Source organism: Aulostomus chinensis, chromosome 3 (genome assembly GCF_037954235.1).
Source record: "Aulostomus chinensis isolate RoL2024-O1b breed Wild chromosome 3, RoL_Achi_v1.0, whole genome shotgun sequence".
Classification (NCBI taxonomy): Eukaryota; Metazoa; Chordata; class Actinopteri; order Syngnathiformes; family Aulostomidae; genus Aulostomus; species Aulostomus chinensis.
The window spans coordinates 12,774,663-12,800,760 of NC_141322.1; the positions used below are offsets into that span (position 1 = coordinate 12,774,663).

The 26,098-nt window shown below is 42.1% G+C and overlaps 4 protein-coding genes across 5 annotated transcripts; 2 read left to right on the forward strand and 2 right to left on the reverse strand.

The window, feature by feature from the left end:
* Positions 1–1,438: 1,438 nt before the first annotated feature.
* Positions 1,439–3,605, forward strand: mlnl (motilin-like). Of its 2 annotated transcripts, none has more exons than XM_086200647.1 (5): positions 1,439–1,591; positions 2,080–2,200; positions 2,985–3,086; positions 3,260–3,365; positions 3,480–3,605. In XM_086200647.1, exons 2-5 carry the CDS (start codon positions 2,081–2,083, stop codon positions 3,485–3,487), a joined length of 336 nt encoding a protein of 111 aa, XP_086056773.1. In that variant the 5' UTR covers positions 1,439–1,591; position 2,080; the 3' UTR covers positions 3,488–3,605. The 2 variants fall into 2 exon arrangements, with proteins under 2 accessions (XP_086056773.1, XP_086056774.1); XM_086200648.1 differs by having other exon boundaries at positions 1,455–1,582.
* Positions 3,606–4,078: 473 nt separating this feature from the next.
* Positions 4,079–13,548, reverse strand: LOC147267728 (retinol dehydrogenase 12). Its single transcript, XM_086198761.1, has 6 exons — positions 13,310–13,548; positions 8,659–8,898; positions 7,770–7,859; positions 7,446–7,634; positions 6,897–7,006; positions 4,079–4,708 (listed from the first exon to the last, which is right to left on the reverse strand). Exons 1-6 carry the CDS (start codon positions 13,464–13,466, stop codon positions 4,529–4,531), a joined length of 966 nt encoding a protein of 321 aa, XP_086054887.1. The 5' UTR covers positions 13,467–13,548; the 3' UTR covers positions 4,079–4,528.
* A 4,228-nt stretch (positions 13,549–17,776) lies between these two features.
* Positions 17,777–24,446, forward strand: aqp7 (aquaporin 7). The gene is made up of 6 exons (XM_086198764.1): positions 17,777–18,173; positions 20,402–20,528; positions 20,610–20,747; positions 20,861–20,979; positions 21,091–21,308; positions 21,405–24,446. The coding sequence occupies exons 1-6, from the start codon at positions 18,018–18,020 to the stop codon at positions 21,592–21,594; spliced, it is 948 nt and encodes a 315-aa protein (XP_086054890.1). The 5' UTR covers positions 17,777–18,017; the 3' UTR covers positions 21,595–24,446.
* Positions 22,366–26,073, reverse strand: tpgs2 (tubulin polyglutamylase complex subunit 2). Its single transcript, XM_086198765.1, has 7 exons — positions 25,906–26,073; positions 25,712–25,791; positions 25,548–25,635; positions 25,276–25,416; positions 25,010–25,123; positions 24,266–24,429; positions 22,366–23,885 (listed from the first exon to the last, which is right to left on the reverse strand). Exons 1-7 carry the CDS (start codon positions 25,979–25,981, stop codon positions 23,667–23,669), a joined length of 882 nt encoding a protein of 293 aa, XP_086054891.1. The 5' UTR covers positions 25,982–26,073; the 3' UTR covers positions 22,366–23,666.
* Positions 26,074–26,098: the final 25 nt, after the last annotated feature.

Sequence of the window (26,098 nt, forward strand, 5' to 3'; positions counted from 1 at the left end):
ATCCATCCATTTTCTCGTGCTTATCCTGTTAAGGATCACAGGGGGCTGGAGCCTATCCCAACAACTTTAAGGCAAAATGCGGTTTTCACGCCAGTCCATCTCAGCGCCAAAACATATAGACAGACCACCATTCACACTCACAGTCACACCTACAGTCAATTTAGAGTATCAGTCAGCCTCGTCCTCTCTTGATGTCTTTGGACTGTGGGAGGAAGCTGGAGTACCAGAGAGAACCCACACAGGAACAGGGAGAACATGCAGACTCCACACAGAAAGATCCCGGGACTCGAACCCGGAACCTTGTTGCTGTGAGACGACAGCGCTAACCACTGCACCACAGTGCTACCCTGTTTATATACCATTTTTCAGAAGAAAATTATATCTTTCATGCCATTATCTACAAAATGAGCTATAAGTTATTTTTCTGTAATTTAGTTCAACTTGACAAACCAAATGTAAATCATCAGTCCAGTGTAATTTAACAAAAATCGGTGGTCAGCACAAGACAAATCCACCTGACTATAGAAAACATTTTCTTGTTGTATTTGTACTTTCGCGACTCACGTGGTAGAAGTGCTGTTGGAAGTACTCCACTGATATCTTGCAATCGGCGCAGTATTTACAGACATGGCAAAACACCTTTTCTAGAGAGACAGATATGACCTGAACATGAAAAGCCCCAAATGAGGTCATAGAAAAATGCAGCGTCAATTAGTCAGGCGAGCTGGTGGTTCACTAAATACCACAGAAGAGAAAAAACACTGCACTTATGTACTTGAATCGCTGGTACAACCCAGGCAATATGTTTAATAGTCCACTTGTGAAAAGTATTCTGATGACCGTACAAACCTTAAAATTTCATCAGCATTTAGGAAAACAATCATCTTTAGAAACAAAAGCATCATTAAAGTTCCCCGGAGTCACAAGGTTTCTAAGGAGCAGATGCATGCAGGTGTGTTTGTGAGCAAGAATACATTACTGGCAGGTCATAAATGTCACATTTTGTTGCATATGACTCTAAAGTAGATAATTTATGGCTGACCTCTTTGGATGGAGACACAAAGACACACAAATGTGCGTATTTGAAGGCTGCTGAATTATTTTTGAAACATGTTGTTTACTTTGTTGACTTTTATACTTTCTTTCCGCGAACCTTTAGGGTTTGAATGATCTGTTCTAGCTCTAGACAGCTTACTGTGTTGTTGACTTGTAAAAATGTAAAGGTTACACATCATGAATACAACAAATGAGACTATCAAACATATTTAATGGAAATATAGCTTTATAGTCATGCACCAATGTGTCATTTAGTCAGTCTCCCTCTCAGCAGGATGAGCTCCCTGTCCTCATAAAAAAGTGAGATTCCTGAGAAGTGTGTGTGTTTCCAGGAGCCTAGATGGAAGCGCTTGAAGAAGCCTGTTGAGGAGCGGATGTGAGGGAGGACAGTAAAGAGCTTGGGGATCGGGAGAGGGCTTGATATAAAAGCTGAGTGGGACAAGCTGCCTCTCAGACCGGTGCAGCTCTGCTCATCTTAAAGAAGCACAACACTTCCTTAATCAACCGACCAAAGCAGACGCAGCACGTGAGTAAAGTACGTCTTCCTCCTCTCCCGCTCCTCATTACTCCTGTCTTTCGCTTTCCTCTTTCACATCCTCCCTCCATTCTTTATTGTTAGAGCTGTCTTGCTGTTCCAAGTATGGCTGATTGACTCCAGTTGCTTATCTCACTTAGAGTAGTTTGTTATTACTTCAAAGCACCCCCTCCTCTCTCTCTCTCCCTCCCTATCTACTATCTTTTTGTCAACCTCTCTTGCATAATAACATGGGAGTCTTTCTTATTGCTCCTTTTAAAGTTATTGCTTTAGGGCAAACATGCTGGCCGCACCTCATGTCAAATATTGAAGGTTGACCTATTTTAAGAGCTGTCTCTCTACAAAAAAACAACAACAACAACAACACCTTAACACTTCCTAAGTTTAAGTGCTGGCCTCAGTGCCACTCACCCCTGTCCATGTGGGAACCTTCCACACTGTATGTAAGCTAATGTACAGTATGTGTGAATGTGGCCACAACGGAGCAGAATGAGCATGCGTGGAGCAGTGGCGGCTTGTGTGGTGCTGGTGTGCCTGGTGGCGCTGCTGGCTGAGAGGACACAAGGACACATCACCTTCTTCAGCCCCAAGGAGATGATGCTGATGAAGGTAAGCCATTTGATTGGAAGCGCGCAGAAGGAGGGGGAAAGCTGAGCAATAATTGTTGGACTGACATTTTCATCAGGGGTTTGTCCTGTCGCTCTAATGCAGAGGCGCGAAGCCTTTTTCCTTTGGAGGGCCAAACTCAAGCGAACGGTGGTCTGTGGGCAAAAATCCAGCTCTCAAGATGCCTTTTGTCTGCGTACCACCGTCTCGACCTCTTCATTTTCTTTTTAACGTCGTAACATCAAACTCTATTGAATAAGGAAAAAAGGTTATATCATTGAAGACAACACAAAAGGAAAAAAAAAACATAAACAGAGTTTTAAATAACTCTCAATGTATTTATATACCTGTGTTATCAGTTATTATTATGATTAGTGTTATTATAATTCAATTATTTATTTTTTTTAATCTGGCGGGCCAAATCACGTCTCCAGGTAGCCCAAATTGGGCCCCTGGGCCACACTTTTAGGCAGTTCTGCTCTAGTGAATCACCACCAAGTTAATGTTGTGAACATTGTGGGAGTAGTTTGTCAGTGTTTCCTGGCCTTTTATAAACCAATGAGTAGACGGTTATGTAATAGTAACTGAACAGGAAGGTAGAAGGAACGAATTCACTCTCTTTTGTTTTGTTGTCCCAATATTGCCTGCAGCACCAAATCAGTGTAACCATGTCTGTTATTCATGAACAGAGTTGTTGACTGATAGCGTGCATGTGTGTGTGTGTGTGTGTGTGTGTGTGTGTGCGTGCGTGCATGTGTGTGTGCATGTGTGTGTGGCTGTGTTGAAGGAGCGAGAGGGCAGAAAGGACATGGAGCCTCGATCAGAGGACGGTCAGTTTGAAGAGGTGACTGTCCAGCAACTTCCTCCGGTGGATCATGGTGGAGATGTGGTGGGCGCACACACACACACACACACACACACACACACACACACACACACACACACACACACACACACACACACACACACACACATCACATCACGGTTATTGCATTTGCAAGTCATTATTTCTGGTTTGAACATTTGTGTTTGTTCGTGTGTGCGTGTGTGTGTGTCCGTTAGGATAAAACGGTGGAGATTGCGGTCCGCCTGTCACCCAAACAGCTAGATCATGTGGCTCCGGTGCTGGAGGAGATCATCCATGACATGGTGGAGGATCATCAGAAAGGTATATGATTGGTGATGGAAGAAGGGAGCGTTTCTGAGCAATGGCCTTGTGTGTACTCCTTTATTCTAAACACTGATTGATAATCAGCATGTTCTCTCACAATCTGCTCTGCAGCTAAATAGCGTGGCCCGACTCACAAGTGGATGACCGCTGTACAAATTCTTCACAAAGCACTGAATGCTCCCGAGGTTTATTGTGTTTTCATGAATCAGTTAATAAAGGGAAGTGATTGTCTACCATATCGGAGCCTCCGTTGCAATTTGTATTTCTGAAGAAGCTCATCAGTTTGAACTGCTCATGTGGTGTCAGCATCGCTCTAAAAAAAACAGCCCATCATCCATGTATAGGTGGATGGAACGCAGAATGATTAACCATCCAAGCATCCTCGTAACTAACAACCTTTGACCTTTTTTTTTAACCTCCACTGACAAGGAGGTTAATTGCCCCGTATATCTGTGAGCAGGATTATGCAAATATCCATTCTCATATCCATTCATTTCTCTGACAATATTGGGTGTATATTTTTGGAAAGATATGGAGATTTAAAATGCACCTTATAACCGATTATTTTAAAATAAATATTGTGGTGTAAAATACACGGGATAATGTTGTAAATAATTACCGAATGGCTCACCCTCCAGATCGCTTCACTTGTATTTAAACAAATTAAACAGGCACACAAAAAAAACAACAACAATTTAATATTTTCCAGATTATAGGAAGTGATTTGGATTTTTTTATTGTTTGATTTCAACAAAAGCATTTAGTGAAAGGATGATATTGCGAGAGCAAAATCCGGATATATATAACAATTTCAGTTGTGGATTTGCATTCACAAAGTGTCAAATAAAGTATAATTAATTTTTTTAATAAATATGAGGATTTTTCAATAGAGCATATTCAAGTTGTGTGTAATTTTGTATTAAAACGCAAGCACCAAGTATATACAAATTTGAAAGGCATGGTGTATTAGCAACAAAACATGGAAGTTTATAAATATATACAGTCAGAAACTTAATCTGATGAATTAAACCATCATTCAAATCCTCTCTTACTTTTATTGACTGAAAAACAAAATCACCATTCTGTAAATTTCATTCAACAACTTGAAGAAGATGGAATTTGACCCCTTTTTTTGTTTTCGAGCCTCCATTGGTGAGATGTCACAGCTTTGATGTCAGTCGCTCACAGAGCTCAAAGTCCTTGACTGCGAGGGCCGGGTCTCGAGCGAGAGGGGCGGGGAGGACGAGGGAGCAATCGCTGTCAAAGTACTTCCCGGTTATCCCCTCCGTTTCCTCTGCTACTGCACAGTAAATGGAGCTTACTGCCCCCTCCTCTGCTGACTGACGAGGGGACAAAGACAGCAGAGAGGAAACGTCAGACAACAGATGCAAACGAAGATGCGACCGGAACGCCGACGTCCTTTCTGACCTTGCGTGTGTTCAGTTGAACCAGCTGTTCTACATAGTTGTAACCCGTCACAGCTGCGCTACATGTGACATTGGCTCTTATCTTGATAGTGGTCCTTGACAACGGTATCAGCTAAACACATCAAGAGAAGCAGCTGCATTCCTCAACCTATTAGTCCGGTTACACTCACATCACGTTTTAGCGTCCTGTGTGTGCTGCAAAATTTAAGGGAATGTAATTAAAAGACATAATCAAAAGAAGGAAACACAAGGTTTAGCTGAACTTTGACCTTCTCAGAGTAAAATTCCTCATGCTGCTGGAAATGTATTCCCAATTTTGTCATAAATTTGAGCATGTGAATTCCAGTCTTAAAGCCAGAATTTTTTTTAGTGTAGTCATGGTGACCTTTGACCATCTACCCATCCATTTTCTGTCCCGCTTATATGTTAAGGGGGGTGGAGCCTATCCCAGCTGACATCGTGTGAGAGGTGGGTTCACCCTGGACGGGTCGCCAGTCCATCGCAGGGCCATCAGGAGCAATTAGGGGTTCAGTACCTTGCTCAGGGACACTTGGACATGGTCACCGGGGGAAGTGGGGATTGGACCAGTGACCCTTCGGTGGTTAGACGGCCACTCTACCTCTGAGCCGTGCCGCCCCTGACCTTTGACCATTAACCCCTAAAAACGATTTTCTTCATCTTTCATAATGTTTGAACAATATTTGAAAAAAAAAATGAACAAAACAAAAACCCTTAAGGCATTCCAGAGATGTTGTGTTCATGTGAGGTGACAGTGACCTTTGACAACCAAAACCTTTTTGGTTCAGCTTTGAGTTCAAGATAAGAGATAAGATAACCCTTTATTTGTCCCCCAGTGGGGAAATTGGCACTGTTACAGCAGCAGAAAAATGACACAGCAATAAATAGAAGGAACTACAATACACTACAGTAAAAAAAAACTAGAATGCACAATCATAAACTACAAACAGTTACTACGATAAAGATTAGCAGCAAGGATCAAGGAGATGTTTGTGCCACCTCCTGGTGTTCCTAAAGTACCGCTGTAACAAGACTGAGAGGAACAGAGAAACCCCCATAATGCTGCATTTCTGTTTTAGAACTTAAAGGGATAGTTCCCTTTTTTTTTTAAAGCCGAGTCCTATGTACTAATCTACCTACAGTATGATGATGTTGTTTGACAGCATTCTTGCTCAGAACAATTGCTGTTCCTTGTAAATGCTGAGCAGGAACACTGCCAATCACCATCATCAAGTAAGCAAGTAGCGAGTAGCAATTAAGTAAACAGGACTTAGCCTCTCTCTAAGTCCAAAATGAGTTCATTTGTTCTTTGATTAAGAGGTGGAAGACATGTGGAGGTGCTTTATTCAAGTAAAAGCAGAAATACCCTGATAAAAACAGTACTCTGGTAAAAGTAAACGCCTCATGTCAAAATTCTACTTAAGTAAATTAATTTATTATTGAGCTTACTTCTGTATCAAAACTAATAGTACACATTCTATATGATGTTCAATCCTGGTACGGTCAACCGGTTAAGTGGTTTCTGTATGTGTGTGTGCGTGTATGTGTGTGTGTGTGTGTGTGTGTGTGTGTGTGTGTGTGTGTGTGTGTGTGTGTGTGTGTGTGTGTGTGTGTGTGTGTGAGTGAGTAAGTAAGTGGTGCTGCCCTGATCTCTGATTGTGCCCTCTTGAAGTTGTCAGGCTTCAAATGTGAAGGTATATCATCCTCATCATGTCTTCTTTATAAAATTGTTCTCTTTAAATTAATTAATAATAGATAGTGTCAGATAAATGCAGTAGTACAAAGTATTCTAGTTCTAATTCTACTCAAGTACAGAACAGATCGCTCGACATTGCACTAAAGAACAGTATCACTTGAGTGAATAAACTCAAAGTCAGTTGAATTCAACTTAAATTGCAGTGCTAACTCCTCGAAAAAAATCTGTCACATGGGTGAATTCATAAATATTCATGATAATGATCCTGCCAAACCAGTCTCTCAGTGTACTATCTGTACCCAGTGAAATGACCCAGCGCATTTACATAACAGACGACAAGAAGTTATAATCTGCATGCGCAGAAGAAAAGCTGATCATGTGACTCACCTTGAAAAAAAGAGCTCCTATCAGGTTAAAAATACAACGGATCCAAAAAGGATAATGTCTCATCACTCCTGTCATGACGATACCAGGGTGGACGGAGTTTGCAGTGACACCTACATATATCACACACACACACACACACACACACACACACACACACACACCACATCACCGTTATTGCATTTGCAAGTCATTATTTCTCGAGCGCACACGAATTAACCAACCACCATGAAGAGAATAATATGGAGTATTTCGTGAAGATGAATGCTTACTTAATTTCAACACTCTTAGAGGAATATGTAGCTCAGTTTTCTATTTGCCAAAAGAATATATAATGATAAAAGTTGCTGAAAACATAAACATGACGTTTTAAAAGTAAATAACGAAAATAGTGGATTCAGTAGAAGAACCAGATTAAAATGAAAAAATATACATTTCCTCTCAGACTGACAGACGTCTTATATACCACTTTGAAATATACATCTATTCTCATGAAAGTCTACTCAGCCATATAAATGAACTTAACTCATAATAATCTGAATTAAAACCAACCTGTTCCCTGCAGACGGCGTGCTAGCTCATTGGTACAGATGATATTGTGCAGCTTAGTGTGGTTGTAGACCACATCCATGGAATATGTGAGATTCTCCCCATGAAAATGAGAAAAGTCCACCTGACCCCTCTTGTGGTTGACTGAGCTGACGGTGACGATGCGAGCCGGAGCTGAGCGCTTAATCAGGTCTGCAGAGAAACAAACAAACAAAAAAAAAAAACACGCTTAGGAAGGGAAAAGAGAAGACGGAGACTTGAGGACTGCAGTTACATAAACCGTACAGCTGTTCTTTTTTTTAATCACTATAACTCAATATAACGTACCCAGCAACAGACTGGTGAGAAGAAATGGTCCCAAGTGATTGGTGGCAAAAGAAGTGTCAAATCCATCTTTGGTTATCTGTCGAGGTAAACCTACAGGAGTGAAGGAATTTGATATGCCTTAGATTGTACACACAAATATTTCCTCACTTGCTGATTGAGTATTTCATGTAGAGCAACCTTTGGCAAGATTTCTACAAATATAATTTTAAAAAACTTGATTTGACTTTAGGGCAGCACGGCGGTGCAGTGGTTAGCACTGTCGCCTCACAGTAAGAAGGTTGATTGGATTCTTTACATTGACCGTAGGTGTGACTGTGAGTGTGAATGGTTGTCTGTCTCTTTGTGTTGGTCCTGTGATGGACTGGTGACCCGTCCAGGGTGAACCCCGCCTCTTGCTTGAAGGCAGCTGAGATAGGCTCCAGCCCCCCCGCCACCCTTAACAGGATAAGCAGTAGAGGATCGATGCCTTTGAATACATATTTAGGTGCTCAGAAGGAAATATACATTATACATTGTTATTCACATTTAAAAACAGGGGATGAGACAAAACAGTTTTGTACTTCAGGTATGCTTTTGAAAAAAATATTTCCTCAAGGAAACATTTGGTGCCTCAAAAGTGCAATATTGGTCATGAACCGACCAGCAGTGCAACTCTTGATGAACAAATTGCAGCCTAAGTGAACTGAGGAGTATGCAGTTGTCCCTCAAAAATATTTACATCCTTTTAGGTACAAGAGAACACACGTATATTTTTGTGTGTAGCATCTTACTAACATATGTGGCGAAGTAGAGTTTCTTGAGTTTCTAGCTTTGGAATCTTTAAAATCGGTCTAAAACAAAACTGCACAAACTTTCTCAACAAATGTCAAATTTTTGCTGATGGAAGCACCTGACACTGCGGCATTGTTGACGAGGATGTGAAGAGCTTTCTCCTCCTCCAGAATCTTCTGAGCAAATTCCCTGACAGAGTTCAGGGAGGACAGGTCCACCAGACGCAGGTGGACATCGGAGTTTCCTGTCTTCTCTTGGATTTCTTTAAGTGCTGCTGTCCCCAGGGACTCACTCCGACAGGCCAGGATGACATGGGCGCCACGGCGTGCAAAGTCCATGGCAATGTATTTACCAATCCCTGGCAGAGTAGAAGAGAGCAACTATCATTTTGTTGGCAATGCTAATCTACTGAATGTTGAGAAGTCTGAATGGAGTGTTACAGATGATTAGGAATAGCTTTAAAAGGCCATGTAGAGGAACATGGTACCATGACATTATACATGACTTGGTGAAACATGTCAGTTTTAGATTTTTAAGTGAGTAAAAAAAAGCGAAAATGGATGCCTGGGAGAAGCAGCAAACAGCAGCAAACATAAATGTGTTGGAGCTTTGTGCCGTGTTCCCGGTACTCAGGCAGTTTCTTCTGGCCCTGCAGAATCGGCATGTTCTGGTCCGGACGGACAACACCTCTACCGTGTATCATATCAACCATCAGGGGGGCATCAAGTCCAGGATGTGTAACTCCTCACATGGACAGTGCATATTCCAGGAGTGCAGCCCAACGCAGCAGATCTGCGGTGGTGGACATAATTCCGGGGAGGTGTGGCAGGGCAACAGTGGATCTTTTTGCCTCAGAGGCAGAAACTCAACTCATTGTCCCCTTTGGTTCCCACAGAAAAAGGGTCAGGACGCTCTGACTCATGCTTGGCCGGCCAGCCTGCTGAATGCCTTTCCTCCTTTCCTACTGATACTAGCAAATTTGGACAGAGTCCAGTATAGTGGACAGCATTCTTCTGGTGGCCCCATATTGGCTGGGAAGGGTGTGGTACCTGGAGTTGCTCGGGCTCCTAAATAGGATGCCATGGTGCCTCCCGGAGAGGCCGGACCTGTCTCAGGTGGGCAGGTATAGATGGCACCTGTATCAGGGTAGTCTGTGACTGTATGTGTGGCTGCTGAGAGCCTCTGTGGTCTATACTACCATCATGGGACTTAAATGTTGTGCTGAGGTCCTTCTGCCAACCCACTTTTGAACCACAGTCAGGCAGACCTGAAGTGGCTGTCTCTGAAGACTTAGCAGTCAGCCAGTCATGTATTCATGGCATACTGAGGGGTCTGGGGTCACTCTCTGGCCAAATCTAGCATTCCAGCCCAAGCGCTTGTCCTCCCCATCATGTCAACCAACCGCTTGAATTGGCTGCTTTCAGGCCCCCTGGCTCACCAGGGGAGTCAGTCAGGCCATCAGTCCTGTTGTGCCCGGTGCATTCGCCAGTATGTAGCAGTGACTGCTGACTTGAGTGACACTAACAACCTCTTTGTCTGTTACGGAGGTTGCAGAAAGGTGGACGCACCATCGAAGCAGAAGCTCTTGCATTGGGTTGTGGAGGTGATTATACATTCTTATAGGGCACAGGGGCTCCCTGTACCCAGGGATGCTAAGCGGCACTCTACCAGGACTATGGCTACATCCTGGGCTGCCATAAAAGGGGTGCCTCTACAGGACATTTGTCTTCATCATGCACCTTTGCCCGCTTCTACAGGGTGAATGTTGCCGCTCCCAATCCTGTGGTGACAGCTGTCTCGTCAACTACTTCAAGTCCCTGATTGGTGAGTGCTCCTTGTGACCTTTCGTGAATAAGTCACCCAGTGTGAAAGCACCACCTCTGGCGGTCAGTAGGAATGAAAGAGAACAAGTAACTCTTCTGGGTGACCGCCAGAGTTCTACGTCACTTGGATTTCTCTGCTGGCGAGAAGGTCTGGTAGGAACACATCCTCAGGTGACACCGGTATAGATATAGACTCTCTTGGGTCACCCAGGAGTCACAGGTGACTTTGTTGACAAAATCACTTAACTTGTGCAAGCGAGAGATGGGAGCATCCAGTGCTAGAGCACCGGCTCTGGTAGTCCTCCAGAATTCCTAGACCTGTAGTTACATGCATAACTCTCATCTAATACTTTGGTCAACATGGACGTGTACAAATACGCTTGATCTATTGAAGTATGTTCGTAGTACAAATGATAATGAATGCATGAAGGAAAAGGGTACCATGGATTTATATTTCCATGTCTGTTCCCTAACTTCCAGCATAAACACAATTTAACACAGTTGAGGTTAATTTTAGTCATTGTATCCAGATTCCAGCAGGATGCAAATGAGTTGTTTCAGTAAAAATGATTCATCAGAGGAGATTAATGATGAACATGAAAACAAAATATTTGGCAACGAGCAAGTAACAAATTTAAAGCAAAAAGTTCATTTCTCATGAACGAGGGCTGTCAAACATTTAAAAATTCAAATGAGTCAGAGATTATTGCCACGGTTAAATGCAATCAATTGCAAATTATCTACATTTTGAAAAGATATTGTAAACCTGTCAAATACTATCAACAAGTGGATAAACATGCTTGCTTTATAGAAATATGTTTATTATATAAAAAACCAAAGTGAAAACCAGGACCTGAAACTTTAGAGGAACTGAATGAGTAATTTTTATTATTAATATCTTTAGAAAACTTGATTTAAAAGGGACAATTTACAAGTCCAACATACATGTCACCATGTTATACACCATGGTTGAAATTATCTGTTGATATGAGTACTCAGTTGTGTTTTACACTAATAAAAGTTTTAATAATGTGCTGTTTTTTCCAGCAAAAACAAACAGATGAATGCAGTTCTCTGAGAGTTACCACGATTCGGACAAAAGGAGGAATCTGACATCACCAGCCGCCCACTGTGACATCACAGCCTGTTGAGATACATCATGCCTCAACGCTTTCGTGTAAACGTGCAGGGAGACAGTTTTTTGTATCATGGCAAACACCAGTCAGTAAAGAGGGACCACGAAATGACAAAGCAACCTGTCGTAGAAGCAAAAAGACAACAGGCAGACGTGAATGACTTTCAAGCCGTGCGTGCGTGTGTGTGTGTGTGTGTGTGTGTGTGTGTGTGTGACTGCTGTTTCACACTTAGCTCTTTGCTGTTATTTAATTGGAATAAGTCCATCAGAATAATGGTGAAATAACTACTGTACATCATAATACTCTCTGAACTTTGGATTTTCAGGTCCGTCCGCAAGTTTTTTGTGGTTTTTTTTTTGGTTGTTTATTTTCATTAATGTTACTGGCAGAACAGTAATTGCATCGATGGAATGTTGAGCCGACACCCTTGTTTTTTCCTGAAATAAATCTGAGATACAGCCACTGAGGACGTGAGAAAGAATAACAGGATAAAAGGGGGAAAATTACATGGCCAGTTTTTATTTTTGTACCTCTGCCGGACGGTAGACCAGCAGTAGACCAGTGGGGTGATGTTTTTGGGTTGTTCATCTCTCCTCCAAGTTTTTTAATGTGATATCTCAGAAACATTTTGGCGCAAACGTCCACTGGGACTCAAGGATTAAGTGAAATGATTTGATCAAAGGTTGATGTCATCTCACACGTATGACATATCTAATATATAATCATATAGAATTCTTGTTATTGCAATATTGTAAACTTGAGGATGAATTAAAAATATTTTGGTGATCAAAGATCAGAGGTCAGTCTCACCTGAAATGAAAACATTATCTCAGGAAAGTCTTGAGGACATTTTCTCATTCCAGTAAAAACCTGCTCGGGGATCTAAGAATGATCTGGCAAAAATGTCTGGAGGTAAAAAAATCGATTTCACTGTGACATGCACACATCAGGCATAAAACCATCCATCCATCAAGGTCGCGGGGGGGGGGGGGGCTGGAGCCTATCTAAGCAGCTTTCAGGCAAGAGACAGGGTTCACCCTGGACAGGTTCTTGGAAAAGGAAATGGCCCAATGCCAGAATTCTTCACAGCGCTGGTGAACTTTAAACCCTTGAATTCTCATGCCAGTAGTTGATAATCAAACAGACTCTTGGCAAAAAAGCAGACTTCCCACTGAATGTGACATCAACAATAACCCATAGATCTGGTTTCACAGTGTCTTAATGACACAGTTAAATCATTCTAACTTGTATCAGTAAAGAGTCCATGCAGCCATGTCCCGTAGCCTGTACAGCTCTCAAATATTTGCTGATCATCTCACTTATATCTGGTCTCTTTTCATGCAAACTACAATGAAAGCAGGTTTAGCAGCCGGAGTAGCTCACAGCTTGTTGACAACTCATATCAACTGTGACACAAGCTGGCTTTGAAACACCACTGCTGCATTATTAATGAGTTTAAATCTTCCATATTCGGCCTCAGACATGTCAGACAGCCTTCCTTAACGATGGGAATCCATCCTGATAGCAGGTAGCAGAATTTGAAAAGAGTCCTTAAGAATGCTTGGATGGGCAGATTTCTAAAACTTCACTGCGACACTCACATTTGGGTTTAATTTCATGTTGCAATAGTATTGAAAATCCCCCCAAACCCTCGTAAATCCAGAATATGTGTGACTGGTGAAGGTCAGGATTAATGAGTAATTCATATTCCAATCAAGTCTGTGGCGCGGACCTGTTGTTCATAGACCGCGGTTGTATAAATCTGTTTTTTTTTCCAAAAAGAATAAGTATGAAGCTGGCAAATCCTAACCTGAGTTGGCCCCTGTCACTATGGCAGTCTTCCCTCTCAGGCTCGTGGGGCAGGCTCGGGGGTCCCACGGTCCTCTCCTCTGCAGGCGCACTACAAGCGCCAGCAACACCGTAGAGACCAGCCATACCGGGTGACACAGGAGATCCAGCCAAGCCATGACCCTGCTGGAGGAAACGATCCTTCCGCTGAGGTGTGATCCCGCGAGCAGCAGATCCAAGTCGGATTCGGATCCTGCTGCTTTATAAACTGACTGATAGATCATCTACTTAGGGCGGGAGGAGGGTGGAGTTGGATTGAAGATAGCAGCACGGTTAGAATTTAATGCCACTTCAAATACATTTGAAACACTGAAAACACTAGTTTTCCGTTTTATAAAAAGATTGAACATGACGTCAACTGTCGGAGACAAACCTGAAAGTGCAAGAGACACTTTAAAAGGCTTTCGGAAAAGACTGACTAATGTGAATAAAGAGAGAGGATCTGGGCACAAATCAAGATCTGTTTAAAATGATAGGTGACTCATTTTTTTAATGTATGTTCTATTTAGAAAATATAGGATTTCGCAAATAAGACCAAGCAAATTAATGTGGGCGCATCTTGTATTTTTTCTTTTTATAAACAGAAGGTCCCCATCGAACTCTGAGCGTTAGGAAGAGATTCATGGAGCTCCCTCATGTGGTACAAATGTGTACTGCAGATTTTATATATTTGGTACACTTGATTTCCATCCACCCATCCATCCTTTTTCTGCAGTTTATCCTGTTGAAGGTCGCGGGGGGGGGGGGGGGGGGGGGGCAACCATTCACACTCACAGCCACACCTACAGTCAATTTAGAGTATCAATCAGCCTCGTCCCCTCTTGATGTCTTTGGACTGTGGGAGGAAGCTGGAGTACCAGAGAGAACCCACACAGGAACAGGGAGAACATGGAGACTCCACACAGAAAGACCCAGTGCCCGAGCCGGGGCTTGAACACAGAACCTTCAAGCTGTGAGGCAACAGTGCTGACCACTGCACCACCGTGCCGCCGTACAGTTGACTTGTCCTTTAAAAAAAACAACAACATAAAAACAATGAAACTCAAGAAATGATTTAAACCAAATAGCACTGACTCAACACTGCCACCACCCCCTCAAATGACTAAAAAGGCCTGTAACATTCCACACTCATTACCGAGGGACCAGGATCCTGGATGAGCAAACCAACTACGAAGTGTTAAATGTTTACATTTATAATTAGGAAGTCACTTTAAACTGATCTGCTACCTCAGGCTAAGCTCAGACTATCCTAGCAGGAAGAAACACCTGCTCAGCACAGAAGATTATGCCACGCTCGTCCCCTACCTTCCATCAACTCACCATCTAACCGGCCCAGAATGAGGGGCTAAGGTCACCCCCCTGCATTCTACCTATCACCAACCATTTCCTAGCTAGGTGACAATTTTGATTGCATTTCTTCCATCACAGATGATTGCCCCTGATGTTTTGTTATTTTGTTATGTTTTTTGTTAATTTAGTTACTTTTGTGTCTTGCCTCCATTTTGGCTGGCCCAGCACTCCATTTGTAGGAGTAGAGGCAGTGTTAGGTCATCTCCACCTGGTTTGAATAATTTTTTGAGTTTCATTTTTGTTTTGTGAATATTTTCTTTATCTGAAAGACAAATAAGCTGTACCAAATGTATCAATTCCTTTTTAAGCAGGTTCTGAGCAGTGTGGCAGTTACTGGCAGCATAAAGGTGGCCCTCTCATGAATCACATGCATGCTAAGCGTTTACTTGCCCTTAACACCTTTGCTGACTTGTTTGTGTGTGTTTGTGCAAGTCCTGGACACGCGGTGTGACATCGTCAGCCTCAGGCCACTACCAAAGCATCTGAGCCACTCACCTCTGCCCCGCTTCTGCCCTTCCTGAAGGTACAGTTTGTAGATCACAGCGTTTTGTGCTTCTACACAGCTAATTTTTACTAACTGATAGAAACTAAAAAATATATATTAATATTTGTTATAAATAAACTGGTTATTCTATTTTGAATAGCAGCTCCCAGTGTCCTTTCTTTTACAGGTTTTGTAAAAACTAAACTTTATTCTTTTGCTGAGTTTGAAACCATGCCTCTGTCTCTATTCCTATAACCGTACCTGAGGGCCTGCAAGTATTAGGTTCAAGTCTTACATTCTGGGGTGGCGTTATCAGTAATTAAATGTAAGACCCTTCAACCTGGTCACACATTGATTACCTACGAACTACGGCCTCATGTAGTTGAGTCACACAAGATTTAGTTTCCTCCATTGCTGCGGTTTGTTTGAAGTTAAAACAAATGCGCCAATGTTGCGGAGGCAAACCATGAACTCACACATGCAGGTGACGATGCTGTGGGACGACCAGGAAAGAGGAGGAGGGGGAGAAGGGTTTAATTTTGTAGCTCACGCTCTAAACTACAATGAGAATGAAAAGGTGAATAAAATCTACAATGTTGTTTGAAAGTTTTCTATAGCAACCCAAGCCATTTTAATCAGGACAGTGGAAAGCGAAGGTGTGAACACAGTCGCAGGCGTTTTGGGAGTGGAGGGTGAGTAGGTTAATATCATTTACATATAAATGTGGAAAAAGTCAAAACACTTCAACTGGAATGTTCCCTGATTTGAAGAGGTATGGAGGACACATTAAGACTGTGCCTCATATGAAACATCAGTAAAGACATGCTAGTCCCTGCAGCCTCTCTATTCTGACTGCGTGATGTTTATTTACAGCGTTTGGTTTTCAAAAAAGTGACAGTGTGAAAGCAAACCAGACCACACTCACGTTTGCACTGAATGGCATGAAGTCCAACGAACTGTGTGGAAACTCCTTAAGACATTGTCATAGTGCCACCTAGTGGTTACATGAATTAAGCTTGATGCAAATATCTATTGATTTACATCAGAATTACAGTGTTGTTGACATCAGGTGTACAGCAACAAAATATACCCTAAATATGTGTTCTCTTGTGCCACCTAGTGGATGTTGGAACTGGTATTTCCACCACCATCCATCCATCCATTTTCTATCGCTTAGGCTGCAGCCTATCCCAGCAGCCTTCAGGCAAGAGGCAGGGTTCACCCTGGACAGGTCACCAGTCCATCACAGGACCAACACATAGAGACAGACAACCATTCACACTCACAGTCACACCTACAGTCGATTTAGAGTATCAATCAGCCTCGTCCCCTCTTGATGTCTTTGGACTGTGGGAGGAAGCTGGAGTACCAGAGAGAACCCACGCAGGAACAGGGAGAACATGCAGACTCCACACAGAAAGATCCTGTGCTGGAGCTGGGACTCAAACCTGAAACCTTCTTGCTATGAGGTGACAGTGCTGACCACTGCACCACCGTGCTGCATTTTTCCACCAGTGCACAAATTAGTCTGATCCTGCACGCGAAGTCTAAATATAATCAAGGGTCACACTTCTCAGCTCTTTCTAACAGCCACACACTGATGTGTGCAGGGGTGCGAGGGTCTGCTCATCACTAATTGCAGCTTTAATCTGGACCTGAGGCGGGAAGCTCACGCTGGTGGAGGTCTGAGCTGTCTGAGTACTCACTAGTTGGTTTTATTAAAAAAAAAAAAAAATCAAACCCCTCAGCTCTTCCCTCTCTGCTCTAGGATGTGTTTCTGTCTAACACAGCTGTCTAACAGCTGTCAGTGTAGTCGGAGTGTTTTCTTGTGTCAGTGTCACTGTGAAAACACACCTCTCTCACTCTGCTTCCTCACCAGCTCATCCACTGATCACACTCACCAGAAGCGATTTTTCAGTTTCCCTTTCTGTTGTCATGACTTCGCTCTCTTCCCTCTTTACTTTGTTCCTCATCTGCAACTTGTTTGTTTCGTTATAACTGATTTCTGTCATTGTGGTCGCCATGACAGCCAAACCGTTTCAACCTGGATGATCTGGTTCTGGTTTATAACCAATCACTGTGGAGAGGCTGTGTGATGAAGAAATTTGAAGTCTCTAGTGCAGAGGTCACACATCCTCTGATTAGGGACAGAATGTTTTTGTCAAGCAAAGGTTAAGTAATATGAAAAAAGGTGTCAGCATTTTTAGAACAATAAATACACAGTACTATAAACTGTAAACCAGCCAATCTATGACACATTTTGAACATTGGTCTTTATGAGGAAATTATTGGCACTTTAATGTGAGAGCTGAAACCTTATAGATGTTATTTTGGCTGGATTATCAGTGTTTCTTTACACATGCTCCTTCAAAAAGACAAACAATCGAATCAAATAGCGTATGTAAACATTTCATGTCAATAAACATTTCAGTGCCGTTGTGCAGGATACGTTTTTACAGCTCTCTCCTCATTGGCTGAGTATCTTCTGTTAATGCAAAGCTATTGGAGGATGTGTGTGACAGATGTGTGTGTGTGAGGATATCCGGTACGAGGATGGGGGTTGTGTCAAGGCTTTAAAATGTGGACAAATCCCAATGGGTACGTGTGAGAGAGGGGGGAGTGAGAGAGAGAGAGAGAGAGAGAAAGAGAGAGAGAGAAAGAGAGAGAGAAAGAGAGAGAGAATTTAGAAGAAAGAAGAAGAATATTCTTTTAGAGTCTTCTTTGTGGACTATGGGTAGAGACACTTCATACATTCTTCAAGTCTAAATTAAAGAGTTTAGGAACTCTGCACTGGAGTTTAGGGTTTCTAGAGAAAAGCCAATTAAAAAGGGACCAAATGCGAGAAAGACTGAGACAAGAAGGAACAGAAATGACGGACTTGGCGCAGTCAGTAGATTTAGGGAAAGGAGTCAAAGTAACTCGAGCTCCTTGGATTAAGAATGAATGTGTTCGTGTTGGATTTGCTGAAACTCTCTGCACATATGTCATGATGGTAAGAAAGACTTCACATATTTTTCCAACATTATGCAGTTTCAAACCACACTGAAGAGCCTTTCAAGAGTTCTCCCTGTTATAAACATGGCTATCTACAGGGACTCTGCTATTAATTATTAATGTTATGCTCTTGACCTTTACAACTTGCCTCCCCCCCCCCCCCCCCGTCTCAAGCACATACGCATGTTTAGTGGTCACATGGCAAAGGTCACACAGCAAGATTGGTGGATTTAAATGGGTGAACCAGGAAATCTGGTCAAGGCAGTGGGCCACATGGAGAGGGCTGCACAAGTCACATGTTACATGTCTGCTGTTTATATTTAGAACTACGAGAGGAATACACACACACAGAGAGTTACAAAATGAAGACATGTTCAGCGTGGCATACACGCATGCGTGTGATAACGTTTAATTTTCTTATTTTGTAAAAAGACCTAAATCTCGGATGTACAGAACTTGGGTTCCAGTTGTTTTGAACTTAACCCGTCTTACTTTTGACCTAAATAATCAGGAGTTTTCTGGGAGGACCCACATGTTTCCTGTTCCCTGAATGAATAGCTCACTGTCAGCATTTTCACTGGCGTCTAGAGTTAGTCACTGAGTTAAAGTTCAGTGAAAATTTTTCTTTTGCACTTGCTGATACAGAATGATTTAACATACAATCGATAGAAATTTCAAAATAAATACACGATCTGTTCCCTCCACCTCTGGGTGTCACACAATACTTCATCTTTAAGTTATTTTTTTTCCTTTCATTTTCTCACTTGTATGTGTGCTGTGCTCACAATGAAGTTTCCCCCTCTTTAATCACCTATTTTCACTCCAGAATGCAGTAAGAACCAGGTAGTTGCTATTTAGCTTGATGCTAATGGTGACTGATGGTTAACCACAGTGACAGCAGCTGTCACACGCTTAAGTTGAACGACTCACCGCTTTGCATTCGCACTACATCAAAGTGTTATAGTTTGTTTTTAACTTGAATCAAAGTTTTTCCTTGATATTGACAACGTGGTTAAATGGATAATAAATAAGACGTAGATTAAACTTACACAAAGATGTACTTTGGTGCAGTGTGATGGGGAGGAAGTGCAAAGGGGCGAGTTTGTTCAACTTAAACGTCTCATGATTGAATGCGGCACTACGAGTAACGAACCCGAAGGGTTCCTGTTGTTTTTATATCTAACAGAAGTGTTTGTGGATTACTCAGGCTACATTTACATAGCTGTCTCTTTCTGCATTCTGGAGTAAAGAAATAAATAATGCAAGGGGGAACAAACATCCTCTGGAGCTCTGAGACTTATTTTAGAGGACTTCAATGGCAAAATGTAGTTTTTGGGGGAATTATCACGTTAAAATAAACCTAAAATAAAAATTCTGGGGGAGTTGACCCATGTCTTTTTCGTGTGTGCATAGATTACTGCAATTCATCATCGGTAGATTACAATATTAACTCAACCCCCCCCCCCCAAAAAAAAAAACAAAAAACAAAAACTTTGATAGATTATAACTTGTTAAAATGCGGCAAGGATTCCAGCAAGTGAGACTATATCACCCACAGTGCACTGGCTGTCTGCAACTTTGAGGATTATGAACTTCTTTGACTTGTTTTTAAGGCCTTAAATGGCTAAGCACCTTGGTACTTCTGTAATTGCTTATCAGAGTGTGTTCCAAACTGTTAGTTTACTCAGTATTACAAAAATGATTCACTTAAGATATGAGGAAGCAGCTTTCTGTTATGACTCTGAAGGTCTGGAATAAATTCCCAGTGCACATAAGACAAGCTGACAGTTTTAAAAATAATTCAAAGTGTTTTGGTATAATCTCTCAACTAAATGTACCCATTTTTATAGTCTTTACATTGTATTTTTTTTTTTTTTTTTTACTGGTTTCTCATTTGTACTATGGTAATATTACTCAACTCTTTCTCTCATTTCTTATGTCTCCCCTACATGTTTATTATTAAGCACCAGTTTTTTTTTTTTCAGTTTTGATACTGTGGTCCTCGGTAAGCAATATTTGTTTCTTAAGGACCAATATTTTTCATTTTTGAAAAAAATTATTGTACACAGTCGCTTCCAAAATACTTGCACTGAAAACTAAGTCAAAGAGTTTCCATTGAACTTTCACCAGTGTGCTATTTCTTCACACATGCTGTCTGCTGGAGAGATTTCTCTGTATTATAACAGTCTGTAATCATCTTCTCATATGGCTCCTCTCTGTGTCCAGGTCTTTGGCCTGGGCTCTGTGGCCCAGGTCGTGACAGGGCAGGGGGCTTTCGGACATTACATCAGCATCAACCTGGGGTTCGGACTGGGTGTTGCTATGGGGGTGCATGTCGGAGGGAAGGTCTCAGGTATGGGAGATGATCATCATGACACCTGAAAGGTCAATATAATGAGCGTGTATCTTACAGATTTCTCGTGTTACCTCTCAGGAGCTCATATGAACTCAGCAGTCTCATTCACTATGTGTGCGTTTGGACGTCTTACGTGGAAGATGCTGCCCCTGTATGTTTTATCTCAGCTACTGGGGTCCTTTCTGGCAGCGGGTACAGTTTATGCTGTGTACTATGGTGAGGGCACTGACCTTCTGTATTGTAATAATCATTAAGACTACTGCATATGGTCCTACTTTATGTAAAACTACTGAAACCTAACTTTCAGCCATGATCTACTGTTATTGCAGAAGCTATCTATGACTATTGTGGAGGAAATCTGACTGTGACTGGTGTAAAGGCCACCGCTGGTATCTTCGCCACATATCCAGCACCGTACCTCTCCTTGCTGGGTGGATTCATTGACCAGGTATCCATGCAACCAGATTACAGCCACAAATCCCAATCATCTGATACTTTCAGTTTTGTTGTGTTATTTGACATATCTAGACATGTGTCATGATGTGTGTGTGTATGTCAGGTCTTTGGCACAGCCATGCTGCTGCTGTGTCTGATGGCTTTGTCCGACCAGAAGAACAAACCGGCGCCTGCAGGCAGCGAGCCTGTGGTGGTGGGTCTCCTGGTGTTACTCATCGGCATTTCTCTGGGCAGCAACAGCGGCTACGCTATCAACCCCACCAGAGACATTGCACCCAGGGTTTTCACGGCCATCGCAGGTTGGGGGTCCGAAGTGTTCAGGTATAACATTAAGAGGAATTTAGTATAAATCATTTATTTACTTTTTTAATTTATCTTTTCAGGATTGTCTTTTTTTTGTCATCCTTTTCTGCACAGGTCTGGAAATGGGTGGTGGTGGGTGCCTTTAGTTGCCCCCACCATTGGAGGTGTACTGGGTGCAGGGATATACAAGATCTTGGTGGAACTTCACCACCCTCAACAAGTTGCAGGCCTGATTATAAAACTGGGAGAGGAGACCTTCCCCCTCGAAAAACAAAAGAACATCTGTGAGGACATGTGTGTGTAAGACCCCCGACTAAGGGTCAAGTAATAGTGGAAAAGTAGGACCAGCTACCCAGGGGCCCAGTGGGAGAGGGCCCTTGAAGAAACTGGAATGAAAGGTTGTTTTGCAGTCAGGTGGCTCAGTGATTACAGGGCCCAGGATCTGGTGCTACACCCCTGCCTCCAACTATTTACTACGTGTACAGTTGGTGTGGATTTATGTATGGAGTTGGAACATTCCGAAATGATGAAGGGTTTACAAAAATAGGGCTAATTCAAATAGCTTAGGTAGGAGAACTTGCACCCAATGAGAAAACAGTTCACATGGGGGTTGCTTCAGTTCATCGCCATTCTTAGAAACTCAAGTGACAGTAATACTCATTAAAACCGCACGCACAACAAGCTATGACGTTGTAACTTTGATGCAGACTAACATCCGTGGTTCATCGTAACCATCCATGCAGCTCAAGGTCTGTTGCGGGCTCTTCTACTGAACACAATTCTGCAACTGAAAATATCATATCTGCATGTATTCCTCAAAATATTAAAAATATGTATATTTGGTCTAACACAAAATTTACCATCTCAGCTACACACATAGTACAAGTACTCTATTACAGTCTACAAATTAAGAGACATCATCTCTATAAATATGCTAATAGGAAGTTTTTTTTCATAAAGGCCTGAAAAATAAGTGAAACTGTTAAACAAAAGGAAATGAAAATGGAACGTCTTTGATGGAGGGAGCACAGTACTGAAAACTGGAGTCAAAGACAAAGAGACATGCGAGCAGGTTTATGCTTCATGTTTATATTATTTGAGGCAATAGCAGCTGATGTAACATTAACATAAAATCACTTGCATACATAAGCTCAGAAACAGTTTAGGTTCAAATAAAACAGCACCTATACAATGCACTTCAATAAACGTGTACCCTCTCCACAGTAGGAGGGATCTCCTCACAGCTGCAGCACAGATAAAGAGAACACACGCTCCTGATACATTCAAATACACCGCGGCCTCCCATATACTTAAAGTCTCATCAAACTTGCTCAACCACATGGTTTTGGCATTGGCAAGAGCTAAAACTGAATAAACATAAAACAAAAATAATAGATATATTTGAAAAAAAAGATACGGATCAATATGGAATCATTAGAGCAGTGTAAGATCAGAAGGTTATCGGAGACACAGGTTTCAACGAGGCACTGCAGTGATACGATGGCCAGTGAGAAACTCAGATCACTGATGCTTCAAAGTGCAGATCATGTGACACGTAGTGTTTTGGTGGTTTAGATTTACCAACTTAGGTGATGCGACAGTCAATGCTGTTCCGAATGTCCAGCGCAATTCCACTGAAGCAACATCCTTCAGCTCGTGATAACCATTACAGTGTTTCGACTCAGACAACTGTCATACATGCGTGCAATGTTTCTGCACAAACTTCAGTGTTATCTTCAGTCTTCCAGTTTCACAGTCAAAATTAAAAAAAGATGTTAGTTACTTATTTTTGCCCATAAATTTTACTTTTATATAATGTAGGCCTGAGTGATAAACATGATTAATGTGAATATGTGATACAGCTGTTTTGTTTGATACTGACAATTAAAAAATCAAAGCACAAAAGAACAAATACGAAAACAAACCCAAAACCATTATGGAGAGACAGAACTACTGCGGCTTGGCAATAACTGATTAAAAAAAGATCTATTTTAGTGATTAAAGTGTTTAAATCCAACTTTTTTTTCCCTCCTGATTTTTATTTAAAATAGGCCAGTAAAAGTTAACAGTAATTATGGACAGCAAATGTCATGTTATATTTCTCAGCTACGTCACAAAGGCTTGATACAATACATGAAAAAATACAACAGCAAACCAAGCCTTGTGATATAATCACAGATGTGTGCCAACGGCAGAAGCCACTCATCAGTTACTGGCTGCTTTAGTAACGTCTACCAGTATGAGTCACTATTGAACACTGTTAAACGAGCCTTAATTCTCCATCGCTAGCATTTAGCACTGCTTCAGTTCTTCTGAGCCATGCTGGTGGAATAGACTGTAAAGCTGAAACAAATGTCTTCCCTGGATGTGATTCTTTCACCGTTTAGCCCCCACGTGTCTCCCCATGCTACCTTGGCTCTTAGCAGTGCTCCCTAACCCGCACTGTGCCGACTGTTTCTTTTTGGGGGCAGGTACCTTGGCTTTGCCTTTGAAGGCCTTTGTAGGATCCAGCTTGTTGAGGTAGGGGTCTCCAGCAGGATCAGCCAGGCTGGGTTCACTCCTGAAGGTCAGTGGCTGAAAGAGTGATGCCCACTGCTGCAGAGGGAGCAGGCGGTGGATAGTTTACAACACTGTTCATGTTTTACAGTTATGTGGATACAGTCATCAATATAATGTTAATGCAGAACTGGGTATAACAAAAGGATTCTCCAGAGAAATTACTCTTACTAATGAGGGACTAATCTCCAATTTTTCAAATGATGCCAAACTATTTATCCATTGTCTTTCCCCCATTTGGTGTCATCATGGTTGAATTTAATCAGCTGATATTTTATATAAATATTATAACAGGAACAAAATAAATGTATTTTCTGAACGTGCTGTGACTCCCAGTGTTAATATTACTACTATGTATCACAGATGCCATTTAAACCACCACTACCAGAAGGATAAGACTCTGCTGGGTCATTAGCTACCTTGGCCTGGGGGCTGGGGCCATATGGGGTAAAGGAATATTGCCACTCAGGAAGACCCAGATGGGTGATCATCAGCCGGTAGTAGGAGGTGAAGGTTGATGTTAGAAAATGCCAGCACAGTGAGCGGTCCAAAAACCATATTTCACTCTGCTGGGCGACGACACCTGGAAAATAGAAGGACCGACATGTAAATGATGAATATGACATGTATCAATGGCTTAATATAACATGTCTGTACCTTAGTTTAAAAGGAACATGTGAAATATGCTTATTGTCCATCCTTCCTAGAGCAAGACAAGATCTCTCGTCTGTATGTGCATTAGGGAGCTGAAATCCATAGAGACCAGCTGATGCCACGTTAGCTTAGCACGATGAATGGTAATATATCCGCATGTTAGCATACCTCTCACTTGCCTGCTTGGCTTTCATGCCCGTTACAATTGTGTCTGATCAAATATCTTATGTATGTTATACACAGCCCTGTTTCTCTTCTGAATTTTTGGAGAAAAATTCATTTGATGACTTGGTGGATGTATGCTACACAGCCCACCCACTACTATTCATTGTGCTAAGCTAACTAGCTGTCAGCTGGTCTGTGTGGGTCTCATTTACATAACGCACACACAGTGGGGAGGCCATCCATCTTCCCGTCTAAATCTAGGGAGGATGGACAATAAGTTTATTACCCAAAAAGTTTGAGAGTTGATTTAACAATAATATAGTTGACAAGAGAAAACAGAGCACCTGGAGTGCAGTTCTTGTAGACCAGGCACACCTTGCCATTCCCACTGCATGAATCCAACTCAAAGATACGGCTCCGGGAATCAAAATGTGGTGCACTGGGAGCATGCTCCAACCCTGGCAGATGGTATTAATGAATTTTGAATAAATATTTCCTTCATTACTCTGCTTTCTGCACAACTGAGCATGCATAAACAGTCTTGACACCCTGTAATTGTAACAGTAATTGTTGACTGGGCCCACATCGGGACCTGACATGTGAATTTTACCAGATTCTGAGCCGCTCTCATCCCAGTCGACATCAGCCAGTGAGGGTGCATTGGGCAGAGAGAAGAGTGACACTGGTTGGAGCAATGGGGACAGCCTGGTCACACTGTTGACCATCATGCATCCTAGAGGAACACATTCATCTGTAGGAAATATATGCAATTAGTTAGGACTGTCATAGAACTTCAAATGATAATGGAATTTATTTTGAATAAAGAAAAGTGCTTTCGACAGCTCAGGACAGATCAGGAAAATTAAATGTTCAGCCACATACTGTCTAGTTTTACATTCCAGGTCAGTGTGAACCCATCAGCGGTCAGATAGAAATCTCGAAGGTCCTCTGGCAAAATACAAGTGTTTCTCTGAGGTAGAAAACAGGTGTTTATTAATTATGCGACACCAGAGCACATAGCATCTTTAGAGGCGTTTCGTCTTCACCTGTTCCCATGACAGCAGGCTCCTCTTCTCTGCTGGCTCCCTCTCTGCAAAACGCACATCGACGACACCAGGCATGCTCTCTGGAACAACAGCGACATTTTAATTAAATATATTTACAAGCTGATACAATTAAAACGTCAATCTGCTAGCAAGCCAAGGAAGTGCTAGTTTCAGGCAAATGCCGCAGTACACACCCAGTATTCGAGTAATACCGAGCGTCAGTCTCTCGGCAACACCTTTAAATGCCAAGTTTTCCTTTGTCTCTTCCATTTTTAAAACTGCGATAATTATCCTGAGGGCATCGCTGAAGAAAGTATCATTCACCTCGATCCAGAGCCCAGCTGGCAAAACCGGAAAGACTATTCACATTTAAGCCAATAGACACCC

Excerpts from the sequence above, each read along its gene's own strand:
- mlnl (XM_086200647.1), top strand. The coding sequence starts at position 2,081 with ATGAGCATGCGTGGAGCAGTGGCGGCTTGTGTGGTGCTGGTGTGCCTG. Across the intron at positions 2,201-2,984 it reads AGGAGATGATGCTGATGAAG|GAGCGAGAGGGCAGAAAGGA; the intron begins GTAAGCCATTTG and ends GCTGTGTTGAAG. Across the intron at positions 3,087-3,259 it reads TGGATCATGGTGGAGATGTG|GATAAAACGGTGGAGATTGC; the intron begins GTGGGCGCACAC and ends TGTGTCCGTTAG.
- LOC147267728 (XM_086198761.1), bottom strand. The coding sequence starts at position 13,466 with ATGGCTTGGCTGGATCTCCTGTGTCACCCGGTATGGCTGGTCTCTACG. Across the intron at positions 7,860-8,658 it reads CAACAATGCCGCAGTGTCAG|GTTTACCTCGACAGATAACC; the intron begins GTGCTTCCATCA and ends TCACTCCTGTAG. Across the intron at positions 7,635-7,769 it reads TCTCACCAGTCTGTTGCTGG|ACCTGATTAAGCGCTCAGCT; the intron begins GTACGTTATATT and ends GTTTCTCTGCAG.
- aqp7 (XM_086198764.1), top strand. The coding sequence starts at position 18,018 with ATGCGAGAAAGACTGAGACAAGAAGGAACAGAAATGACGGACTTGGCG. Across the intron at positions 20,980-21,090 it reads TGGGTGGATTCATTGACCAG|GTCTTTGGCACAGCCATGCT; the intron begins GTATCCATGCAA and ends TGTGTATGTCAG. Across the intron at positions 21,309-21,404 it reads TGGGGGTCCGAAGTGTTCAG|GTCTGGAAATGGGTGGTGGT; the intron begins GTATAACATTAA and ends TTTTCTGCACAG.
- tpgs2 (XM_086198765.1), bottom strand. The coding sequence starts at position 25,981 with ATGGAAGAGACAAAGGAAAACTTGGCATTTAAAGGTGTTGCCGAGAGA. Across the intron at positions 25,792-25,905 it reads CGGTATTACTCGAATACTGG|AGAGCATGCCTGGTGTCGTC; the intron begins GTGTGTACTGCG and ends CTGTTGTTCCAG. Across the intron at positions 25,636-25,711 it reads GCCTGCTGTCATGGGAACAG|AGAAACACTTGTATTTTGCC; the intron begins GTGAAGACGAAA and ends TTTCTACCTCAG.